General features: G+C 37.9%; 1 protein-coding gene across 1 annotated transcript; it reads left to right on the top strand.

Annotated features, from left to right (window-relative positions):
• The first annotated feature begins 676 nt into the window (after positions 1 to 676).
• Positions 677 to 6794, top strand: faxca (failed axon connections homolog, metaxin like GST domain containing a). Its single transcript, XM_034899619.1, has 6 exons — positions 677 to 1153; positions 2806 to 2941; positions 3183 to 3379; positions 3592 to 3809; positions 4545 to 4661; positions 4917 to 6794. Exons 1-6 carry the CDS (start codon positions 894 to 896, stop codon positions 5213 to 5215), a joined length of 1227 nt encoding a protein of 408 aa, XP_034755510.1. The 5' UTR covers positions 677 to 893; the 3' UTR covers positions 5216 to 6794.
• The last annotated feature ends 5828 nt before the right edge of the window (positions 6795 to 12622 follow it).

The raw sequence follows: 12622 nt of genomic DNA, 5'->3' as shown, positions 1-12622 counted from the left end.
GGAATTAAAGAAGTCATAGTAGAAACAAAGATTACATATTTTCTCTGTTTGTAGTTAAGAGGATGTGTTTAGGATTTAATTTATATTTAGTTTTCTCAAGGAGATGGTAGGCCTACAGTGGTAATGGTCAGATTCCGTGACGTCACATGGCTGCGTGAAGCAAGCAGAGGATAACGCTACCGCAGCTAGAGCATTTCCCCTTTCAAAATAAAACCCTTTCATAACTCAAAAATCAAAAACCAGCAGAATTATCAGAATGAATATCAGTAGAGATAAACGGATATGCCTTATGCATGGAAGATAGTTTTACATGTTACCATAGCAAAGGTGTAATTAATCCAATAAATGTGGAAGATAATGCTTTAAAATTGGTGGAGTTTTAAATATATATTTGCAAGAGTTATGTCGCAGCATCCCTCAATTTGTAGGCTAGAAGTATGTTATTTATGGAAAATGTTAAAAATTGCTATATATGTGTTTTCTTCTCTGTTTTGGTTGTGTTGTAACGTCATATTAGTTTTAAAAAGCACTATAGTGGTGGCTCTATAGGCCTAAAATCAGTAGGTTAATTACTTTAGTAATAGTAGTATCATAGGCTAGTCCAGTTAAAATGTAATCTCTTGTTGCAAGGCATTATCAAGTTTTATTTTGACAACCTGATTCGGAAGCCTTGTAGTTTATTTGTCTGACTTGAGTGACAGGAGGCAGGCAGACAGCAAGCTCCAAGCGGGCTGCGGAGGATGTCGATCCCGCTGCGGGGACCAGCTCCGGGCGGGACGCTTGTGTTTCTCGCCCCGTCGCCCCGCACCTGCAGCCCTCTGCACCCATGAAGCCCCCGCTGATGAAGCCCCGAGCTGCCAGAGTGAGGCGGAAAGTGGCCGGAGACAGAAAGCATGTACTGGCGCGTCGGGTTTGCCTGGACGCGGTCGTTTGTGGTTGATCTTGGCCAAAACCAGAGCTTCTCCTCCGGTCTGCTGGGCTCCGATGAGCAGCTCTCGTTGTATGGGTACATTATCGCCTACCCACTGCAGGACTACGGCGGGATAATGTCAGCTCTGGGCTCGGACTCGTGGTGGCGAAAGACTCTGTATGTGACTGGAGGGGCTCTGCTCGCTGCCGCTGCTTATTTGCTGCACGAATTGCTGGCCATCAGGTACCAACAACACACAGGCTGCCAATGGGAGACACGCTCATCACCTTCCACACTCAGGCCTCTTGGGCCAGTCAATCTAAAAAAAAAAAAAAAAACACTGCTAGATAGTAGATAGTATCAGTCCAACTCCCCCATGTCTGCTGTATTTTCTCTGGGGTTAAATATTACTTAATCTGGGCGGGGTGATAGCGGAGTCAGTGAAGAATAAGGAATCGTGAGTGGGTGAACTGTGACGTAACGAAACCCTCCACCACCCCTAACTCACAATCACACACATAAGGATATTTCTTCATTATTGGCTTCTTCTTGTTTTTTACTCAAACGATTTTAGTGATACAATATTTCCCACTTGGTTGTTCAATACGATTGAAAAAACGATAATGGCTAATTTGTGTTTGCTGTACAGATAAGTCTGGAGGCCTGTTCCGAACAGCTCTTGTCATACGAATTGACAACGGAGGCTTTAGTTTGTCTATCTCAAGGACAGGGCGACATGACATGATAGGCTACGTTCATTTTATTACCCCCCCTCCCCTCCCTCCGCCGCTCCACACTCACGTTCGGTGTTAGGTTTCAGTCTAAAGCAGCACTGCAGTTATGTTGGGGGGGGGGGACCTGTAATGTAATGCCAAAGCCACAAACTCACTAGGTCATGTGATTTTCAACTGGAAGGGAAGTCGGTTGTGACGGAAATGGAAATGTGATATATGATTATATTTCTGTTTATCGTTATTCATTATTAATTGGCAGGAATGAGGGGTTTGAGTCGGTTGTCCTCTGGTTACATGCAGTCTACGGTTGTTGACGAATCACAGGCCCCCCCACACCAATACTACAACACAGCAGTATCAGAACAAAAGTCAATCACCATCGACGATCAAAAGCCTCGTTGGGAATATTACCATTATATTTGAGTAATATGAAGTGTGTTTAGCTTAGACCCTACATACATTGTACAGGCAGCCTATAGGCTAGCCTGCTAGCTGTCATAAATACTGGGGGATGTTGATAAGGGAGACAGGCTATTTGTTGTGCAGTTATAATTTCGATGGCTGGCTAGACAGTTTCCGGGACATGTTTTGTCTTTCCACAAGCGGTTGTTTTTGTTCCGTCTTACGTTAAATGTTACAGCTCTGTCTCTCACTGTATTCTAGGCTATATTGCACAATACCCTCATTCTGTTGTTGCAGCAAAAACCAGCCTATTTAAGAATGAGAAGGCGTTTCAGCACCACACTGAAATAGACAGTTCTTCTACTCTGTTTTTATGTTTCAGCACTTTACAGAGTGGACAGCTCCCTGTAATTCTGCATTGTGCTCATGTGAATGTGTTGCCATTTGCTAGCCTGCCCTAGTCCATGAAACAGGCTGTGTAGTAACAGTAACAGAATCCATGTGAATGCAGCATATTCTTCCACATGGGTATGATTCATTATTTTGGCATTGCAGTTTTTTTTCTTAGCTGGTATAAATGGCTCAGGGCTGACTATCACTCAGGGCCTGATAAAGGACCTTTGTTGCAGATGATTGTAGTCTATCATTTGGCACACTGGTGATACCTAACACACACACACACACACACACACACACACACACACACACAGAATAACACACACACGTTTGCTCAGCTCTCTCATTCTTTCCTCCATACAGAAAGGAGGAAGAGCTGGACTCTAAAGATGCCATCATACTCCACCAGTTCTCCAGGCCCAAAACTGGCGTCCCATCCCTGTCCCCTTTCTGCCTTAAGATGGAGACCTACCTTCGAATGGTGGACCTGCCCTACCAGGTAGAGATGTGGTGAAGTGTCTGCACCACTACTTAATCTGTTTTTCTTGTGTTCTCCTAAGGTGACTCTCTAACAGTGTGTTTAAGACCCTGAGTCTTCGTTGTTAACATTGCTCAGTTTCCTGCAGGAGAGAATCAAACGTTTTATCTGGATCCGATGTCCATTAAATTCACATGATACCAATTACATACTGCTTTCTCTATTCAGTATTTTTTTTTCCTGATTCTCGTTTTTCTCGCAGAACTACTTTGATGGGAAGCTCTCGCCACAGGGAAAGATGCCATGGATTGAATACAACCAGGAGCAGGTGTTTGGTACCGAATTTATTATCGACTTCCTGGAGGAGAGGCTGGGCGCGAGCCTCAACAAGAACCTGACGCCGCAGGAGAAAGCCATTTCTCGTGCCATCACCATAATGGTGGAGGAGCATTTCTACTGGTAAGGGACCAGGGACGTTCAAACTGCATTTCTGTTGTCTTAGAATAGCAGTTTACAGCAGGAGTGGGAAATATAAATATTGAACTTAGTTTTTTTAAAGATGATTCTTAAAACATTTTTCCACCAAGATCATACTATGCTTTTCTTTCTTTTTTATTCTAGTAGAAGTACTTGAATATTAATCCTGAGATGTGTGTGTCTGGGTGTTGCAGGACCATAGCTTACTGTCAGTGGGTGGACAACCTGGAGGAGACCCAGAAGATGCTGTCAGTGAGCGGGCCCCTGAGTGACCTGCTCAAGTGGATCCTGAGTCACTTGACCGGCGGGATTGTCAAGAGGGAGATGTACGGGCACGGCATCGGGCGGTTCTCTGAGGAGGAGGTTTATGCCCTGATGGAGAAGGACATGCGCACCCTGGCCACTCTGCTAGGTGAGAAATCTGGAAATGCTCGTCATATGGAAAATTCTAACTCTATTATAATATAATTTCTTGGAGCATTTTTGAGTGTAGTCTGTATCCAAAGAGATTATTAAGGATGTTCACTTTGTAATTGCGAGACTTTGTCACAATTTGTGTTCTACATAGTTTACCCTGCAGATCAACTGCTTTATTGGCAGAAAAGAACTATGGCTTTTTAATGTGTGCCATAAGAACTACAACCAGCACTATTGTCTTTGTACATGTCAAATAATAACACAATACTGACCTCCTGTGGTGGAATGTTAGCATTGTAATTTAGAATCAATACATGACCTCTGGCAGGAGGTAAGAGAGACAGATCCGAAGTGGTGCTCGCTATGGTTAAAGACGCATAACCCTTAAAGCATCTATTGATCTCTGATGCCTTTTACTTTGTGGCCTGAAAGGTTTTTATTCCCTTTCAGTTTTCTCTCATGGGTACATTTTCTATTCAAATGAATGTAAGCTAGCTGTTTCCAGTATGTATGCTAAGCTAAGCTATCCAGCTTCTGGTTGTTTATTCAGCATACAGACATGATAGTGTTTTTAATTCTCTTATCAAACTCTCAGCAAAAAGTGAATGCGCATATTTTCCCGAAAGGTTGAACTATTTCTTTAATAGGAAAAAGAACGTCTCTACGTGGATTGTTTTTGTGTGTTGTTATTTGACATATTTGTTTTTCCCCCCCCTGTGTGCTGTCTAAGGTGATAAGAAGTATCTTATGGGCTCTAAGCTTTCAACAGTAGACGCTGCAGTGTTCAGTCACCTGGCCCCCGCTATGTGGACACTACCAGGAACGCGGCCGGAGCAGCTGATCAAAGGTAAGATCCTAAAGGAACATGCTGTATCTATCATTTAATTTGTAAGATAATTTGAGATTTGATGTGTTCATTATCACAAAGGACAACAAAAAGAAGCCAATCTTCACATTTTAGAAGGTGGAACCAGATACTGTTGTTGAACTAATTATTATATTAATTATCAAAATCAATGCCAACTGACTAATCAAGTGTTAGTGGTGTTTTATTCATTAATAGGACTGACATTTCTTTTCACCCACTCCGTCCTCCTCCCAGGGGAACTGATCAACCTGGCCATGTACTGTGAGCGCATCCGCCGGCGATTCTGGCCTGAGTGGTTCGTGGACCTGGAGGACTTCTGCTACAGCAACACCACAGAGGGCAGCAACTCACAGTTGAAACTGCCCGATCTGGGCCTCTACTCCCGCACGGACACTTTCCTGGACAATACACACACACACACTTCACATACCGGCACACCAAAGGACCCTCAGTCACCCGACAGCGACCGGACAGGCCACTCGCTGTATGACTCTGACATGGACACGGAGTGCTCTGAAATCGACAAGTGTTGACAAAACATACACGTGTAGTACACGCCACATATGTACACACCACAGGAGGGCGCTGCATCCCCCTCTACTTCTTTGAACAGAAAATAACTGGGGAGTGTTGTTGGTGTCTCCCGCGTCAGTGAAAAGCTTGAGGACGCTGAGGTCTGACTAGCACACTGTGATGGAGGGATGACTGCAGCAAAGGGAAAGGGAGTGAAACATGGTTTAAAAGTGATAGAAAAGTGACAGATGGAGAGAAGGAGAATGTCAAAGCAGAAAAATTGCAGTGCAAGGAGAAAAGAGGAGATTAAAGACCAGGAGTAAATGATGCCACTGCTGATAAACTCCTCCACGTAGTAGACCCAATCTGCAGTCCCAACTTCTGCTTGGTGTCACATTTGGCATAACCATGGCAACTAAGTATGTGCGTGACACCCGTTGTCTCCGTAGAAACTCGCACCACCCAGCCTTGTGTGTGTTTTGACCAACTGAGCCCTTAACGCCTTGAATTGATATGACATTGACACGTAGGGAACTGTACAGTGATTCATGTGAATGAATACAATTCAGTGTAAATATATAAATTGATCAGATTTAATAGAGATATTATATATGAGTATAAATAGTATAGATAGCCTTCAAATATAGAATCATCCCATCTGTCACATGGTGTAAATGCTGTAGGTGTTTCTACTGTTTGTTGCACACAATGACTCAACTTGTCTTGTTGTAATCTCCACACTGCTGGTCTAAGATCAGTAGAAGGAGCCCTTTGACTTCCTGTACCGTATGTATCTGTCTACACAACTGGGATATTACAGTAATGCCTGCTGCCCATATTTAAATAGTGCAGTAAAAGTACATGGAAGATAATGGATAGGATACTGCAATTTGCCATAAGCACTTTGAAACTATCATTTGTCTTATTGAGAGAATTATTTTGCCAAAAAAAAAACATGTTAGAAGCATAATGTGACATATGTTGTCAGACGCCTGTGTTTTATTATTAAGGACAGTAGCTTTGGGTCAAATAGACATTTTACATGCATTCAGTCCTTGAGAGAAAGTCAAACAATCATGTAGAAATAGATGAAATAGAGTCTGAATGAAAGTGCATGGCTGGTACGTGCTAATGAAAATCTCCATTTACACTCCACGTAGATAACTTTCTCTACATTTCTTAGCTGGCTTATCCATTAAGGGTGATGATGTAGTTCGGTTTTGTCGGTGCCTCGGGCCAAATCAGCCACCCGGAGATGTAGTTGATCCTTTGTTAGCAGTTCAGTTTTTGTGATGGAAACTCTATGATTGAAAAGGAAGCAATAATCGAGCAGGCGCAGGTTAATGTTATGCCATAGACTGCGTGCGCTGTGTGAAGGTTCGGTGCAGGTTTTATGTGTGTTTGTCGCTCAGCAAATGCACATACCAACATATTATGTATTTGTGAGGTGAGGAATATGGATGCAAGCAAGGGGTATACTGTACTGTATGTATGCTTCTGTCCATGGATGAGTCACCTACTGACTGTGAATCATGGCACACTGGTGTTGTTTCCCATTACAACCTTCTCTTTATAATACACACACACACACACACACACACAGAATTGAAGAAATGTTAGTGTGTGTTTTCAAAAATAATCATATATAATCATTTTGGCACATATTCTCTTCTTGTGAAGATGTTGCTTGAAAAGAAAATGTATGAGTTAGAAATATGTAGCATTAATTTGTAGCATTATATAGTGAAATAAGAAGAACCATTATAATATCATACATGTAATACTTAGCAGAGGGTTAGGTTTTAAAGTTATAGGGGTTAGAAAGACGTCATTACGACACTGCTGTAATTTCTTGAAGTGATGGTAAAGAATATAATGTTTAAAATGAAAGCACCATTTTCCTCTGTGTGGCTCCTTCAATGGATACTTTGCTTAACAAAATATTGTCAAAAACATTAATATATAAGGCTTCAATTCAAAGCCTTTAGTAAAGAGACAGTTAAAAATTGATGTGTGTGTGAATGTCAATAGAATAACTAAAAATATGAACAGAAAGATGTCATTCTGTGTCTTAAAGCCCCTTGCCTGCATGTCAGATTATCAAAACTGACTCCTAAGCTGTTTACTTTATATTAGTGCCACCATATGACTTATGTTTTTATAGAAATGTATTATTCACTTATTTTATGTTGTGTATATTTATTAATTTTGATAGTGGATGTGATTAAATGAGAAAACAGTAATATTGTTAATAATCTTTGGCACTTTTGTTCTTCTGTTTACACATTTTTCTCTTTTATGGCTGAGAGTTTATTGATCTGTGTATTAGTGCAATACTGTAGATTCTCTGACTTCCACGGAACTAACTGCATATTTTCATGTCATTGTTGTAAATTGCATGCGAGTCTATGTTTTGAGATTTGATGTGATGAATGTTATATTCATATCATATTATCAATGGCATTGTGTTCAACTATTACCGCCCCTTATCTGCTGCACAGTTACTGTCAAAAGGTTTTTTTTCTGCAGAGATTCAGTTGAAATCCTAAAAAAATACATGAAATACCAACTGGCTGCTAGAGCTCAGATTAGCAAGGTGAGGTCAGCCACCCTGCTGATCAGCTGATGATCGGTGTCCCTGTTGTAAACTCACCCATTACAGGAAGAACTGTCCTTCCGGATCAGTGTCTGTAGGCAACTTCATCTGTCTCAGTGTCCCTCAGCAGTTTGAGGTCAGGGGTCGGGCATTCAGCCCCGCTGTGTGTGTCGCTCTCCATTGAGATTTCTGCTTGTAGACTGTAGAATCCATATTGTCTTGTGGTGTTGCGTCTCTCATTACACTGTAAATAAGAGAGCCTGTAGGTGAAAAAAAAGTCTAATTTATATGCAAACATGATGTAAAAGAAATCACTCTGTACTCATTAAAAAAAAAAAAGATTCTTATGAATGTATCATACCTAGAGATAAAAAAGCTGTATGACAATGGATTACCCCTAATATTTCATTAAATATAGCTGTGGTATTTTCCTCTTGTTTTGTTTGTTGTTGTTATTATGTTGAAATGTGTCCTCAAATTGTACCTAAGGAGAAAAGCTGTGCTCTGTATCAACACTTTGAGTTGGGTATGCTCTGGCATGTATCTGTCTCATAATCCCTCCGTGCCTGGTACCACATGACCATACAAAGCCCAGCCAACGCTAAGGAATTAGCTGTCTGCCCATCTCTTGTGTTTGTGCTGGAGCACCGCTGTAGAGACTTAGTGTGGTTTTGATGGAGGAAAGGGTCTAAAAAGGAAAAGAGACAAACAGTGATAAAATGATATTTGAGGACTTTGGCTGCTTGCATGTATGTGGCTATTGTGCAGCATCCCTAGGAGAGCTCCTTCCACACAACACAGAGAAGACAATTCAGAAATGACAATGACACCAGAGTATAAATCATCTCTTGTGAGTCAGAGATGGCACACAGTGTCAGAGTTGGCAGCTGTCTGTGTGTGTGTGTGTGTGTGTGGGGGGGGGGCTAGCTGGCCGGCTGACTGCCTGTCTAACACGTGGCTGTGTGCATGATGTGCGAGGTGGGACGTTGTGGTGAGAGTGAATGTGCCTTTTTGTGTTTGTGTTTTTGTGAGTGTGAGTGTGTGTACAATATGAATAATGCAGAGCAAGCCTGTGCGGGCATGAGGGCCAGGAGGAGGGCAGATGGTCGCCTGCTTATAGGACAGAATCCAAGCAATAGGGTCCTCCAGAGAGCTGGGTTTTTCCTAAAATTCAATATTCTGGCTCATATTTGTGTGAATGCTGATTCAGCAGAATTATAATCCGACTATTCCATGTGACTTTTGGCCGCCTATAATTTCTGCATAACTTAAGCTACAAAAAACATTAAGATATCAAAACAACATTTTCCAGAATTCATACTTTTTAAAATATTTCGTTTTTTTTTCTTTTTACATTTAAAGTCAATGGAGAAATCGTCAAATCCTCTTCGGGCTTCTTCCCCTTCGTAACGGTGCTCCTCCCCCATACTGTAGTTCAAACTTCAAACTATTCTCAAACCCTGCAGCTGTTAGAGAATCATTCTGTAATGGCTGTAGGGTTTTGTGAACAGCTCTTTGATATCTTTTACAGCTTTTGTGGTGTCACTGTTTAAGGTTGGTGCTTCTTTAAGGCCTATCCAGCGTTTATAATCCTGTTTATGATCCTTTTTATCAACGTCATATACCATGAACTGGTAATATTATTCTATTGCAAGACTTCTTTCGACATACACTATGACTTTTTTTACCGTTTTTTTGATACACAATATTATGACTTTTCACTTCTTTTTGGTCTATTATATCATGACTTTTTTGGACATACTATAGTTATCTTTTTTGAAATTGGACCGACTATACTATCACATTTTTATAATTTTTTTTGACATACTATGATATGACTTTTTTTTATCACTTTTTGGCATACAATACTATGACATTTGTAGCATTCTATTCTATGAGTGCTTTTGAAAAACTGCGGATTGACTTTTTATGTCTTTTTGACTCACTTTACAATGACTTTTTCACTTTTTTTATTTTTTTCGACACCCTATGACTTTTTTAGACAAACCATGCTGTATCTTTATGATCTCTTTTTTCATTATACTACACTATGACCTTCATAACCTTCTATTCTATAACTTCTTATGACAAACCATAGTATGACCTTTTCTAAATTTTTTGACATACTATACTATGATTTTACTATGATTTTTTCTTACTGTAGTATGACATTTTATAACTTGACTATGACATACAATACTACATCTTTACATTTTTCACAAGATTTTTTGTCACACTATACGACTGTTTTTAATGACATCTCTTAGGTGCCACTCATGACATTTTTATATTACTTATTTTGACTAACAATACTATGACTTTTCACTTTTTTACGACATACTGTACAATGACTTTTTATTGTTTTTTTACGACATACTATACTATGACTTTTTTTATCCGTTTTTTTCAACATACTACACCATGACTTTTTTGACATAATGTTCAATGACTCTTTGTGGAGACTTTGTGTGTTCTTACAGAACCTTTTTCATCATACTATACTATGAAGTTTTTGTCCCTTTTTTTTCAAGATACTACACTAAGAATTTTTCAACATTCTATACTTTACTTCTGTACTACGACTTCATTATTACTTTTTTGATACACAATATTATGGCTTTTTTGTCACACAATATTATGACTTTTTTGACATGCTAGACTATGACTTGTTAGTACTTTTTTTTGAAAAACTATGAAATTACATTTTATAACGTTCTCACATATATTACAATACAATTACTTTTTCACTTTTTTTCAACATACTATACCATATCCTTGTGTACTTTTTTTGTAAAATTTTTGCCAACCTATACTATGACTTCTCTTACATATACTGTGCTATGACCTTTTCAATTACTTGTTTTGATATCTAATACTATGACTTTTTTGACATACTATACAACAACTTTTTTATCATTTTTTCCACATATTATACAATGACTTTTAATCTATTTTTCCATCTGATATACAATGACTTTTAATCATTTTTTCCACATAACATACAACGACTTTTTATCATTTTTTCCACATACTATACATTGACTTTTTATCATTTTTTCCATATATTACACAATGAATTTAAATAATTTTCTCGACATGCTATGCAATGACTTTTCATAATTTTTCCTTATATTATACAATTAATTTAAATCATTTTTTCCACATGCTATACAATGACTTTTCATCATTTTTCCATATATTATACAATTAATTTAAATATTTTTTTCCACATGCTATACAGTGACTTTTTATCAGTTTTTCCACATACTATACAATGACTTTTTATCATTTTTTCCACATGCTATACAATGACTTTCAATCGTTTTTTCCATGTATTATAAAATGAATTCAAATCTTTTTCCATATCCTAAACAATGACTTTTAATATTTTTCTCCATATATTATACAATAAATTTAAATCATTTTTTCCAAATACTATAAAATGACCTTGTATCGTTTTTCGATGTGCCATACAAGGACTTCTTAGCATTTTTTCCACATACTATACAATAACTTTTTATCATTTTTTCCATATACTACACTTTTTGACCATTTTTTTTTAACAAACTACACTATAACTTTTTTTGACATACTATTCAATGACAATTTGTGGAGACTCTGTGTGTTCTTACAGAACTTTTTAAACATACTATATTATCACATTTTCTCACTTTTTTCCTCATTCTTTATTATGACGTTTTGGTCCTTTTTCTAATACTATGCCAAGCTTTTTTTCAACAATCTATACTGTGACATCTTTGAACATACTATTCTATAAGTTTATTATTACTTTTTTGACATGCTATATTATGACTTTTTTGACACACTGTACTATTACCTTTTTCCCTTTTTTATACATTATCTGTTGTAACTATACATTATTGTTAATTATATTCTATGACTTCTTTTGACAAACCATAGTTTGACTTTTAATCGTTGCTTTTGACATACTATAACATGACTTTTATTACTTTTTTGGGATACAATGATATGACTTTTTTATGACTTTTTTTTACATACTTTACCATGACGTTTTTCACTTTTTTTTTGCCATACTATGCGATAACATTTGATCACTTTTTTCTGACGTACTATACTATGACTTTTTTTATCCCTTTTTTGACATACTATAATATGCCTTTTTTCAACGTATTATACTATGACTTTTTAATCACTTTTTCCTGCATCCTATGAGTTGACTTTTTAATCACAATTTTTTGACATACTACTATGACTGTTTTTGATATACTATACTATGCCTTCTTTTAGGTATTAATACTACACTATGACTTTTTATACCTTATTTTGACGTACTGTAATATATGAGTTTTCATCACTTTTTTCAACATACCACACTATGACGTTTTCCGACAAACTACATTCTGGAGACTCTGTGTGTACAGACTGTTTTCAACATACTCCACCATGACCTTTTGATCCCTTTTTCAAAATTTTACACTGTGACATCTTTCAAAATACTATACCAAGACTTTTTTCACTTATTTTGACATACTCTAAATTATTTCACTTTTCAACATACCATACTGTGACTTTATGATCCCTTTTTTCATTAGACTATACTATGACCTTTAAAACATTCTATTTTATGACTTCTTTTGACAAACTTTAGTGTGACCTTTTGTCAACTTTTTTGACATACTGTCCTTCGATTTTTTTTCTCACTTTTTTTCAAAGTTTTCTTTTGACAAACTATAAGATGACATTTTATAACTCGTATTGACATACAATACTATGACTTCAACATACTATACTATATCTTTATGCCTTTTTATAACTTTTTTGGCATGCTATGCTATGACTGTTTTCGATA

Source organism: Etheostoma cragini, chromosome 18 (assembly GCF_013103735.1).
Source record: "Etheostoma cragini isolate CJK2018 chromosome 18, CSU_Ecrag_1.0, whole genome shotgun sequence".
Taxonomy (NCBI): Eukaryota; Metazoa; Chordata; class Actinopteri; order Perciformes; family Percidae; genus Etheostoma; species Etheostoma cragini.
The sequence above is the reverse complement of the archived record's forward strand: the minus strand, read 5'-3'. Positions and strand labels throughout refer to the sequence as shown.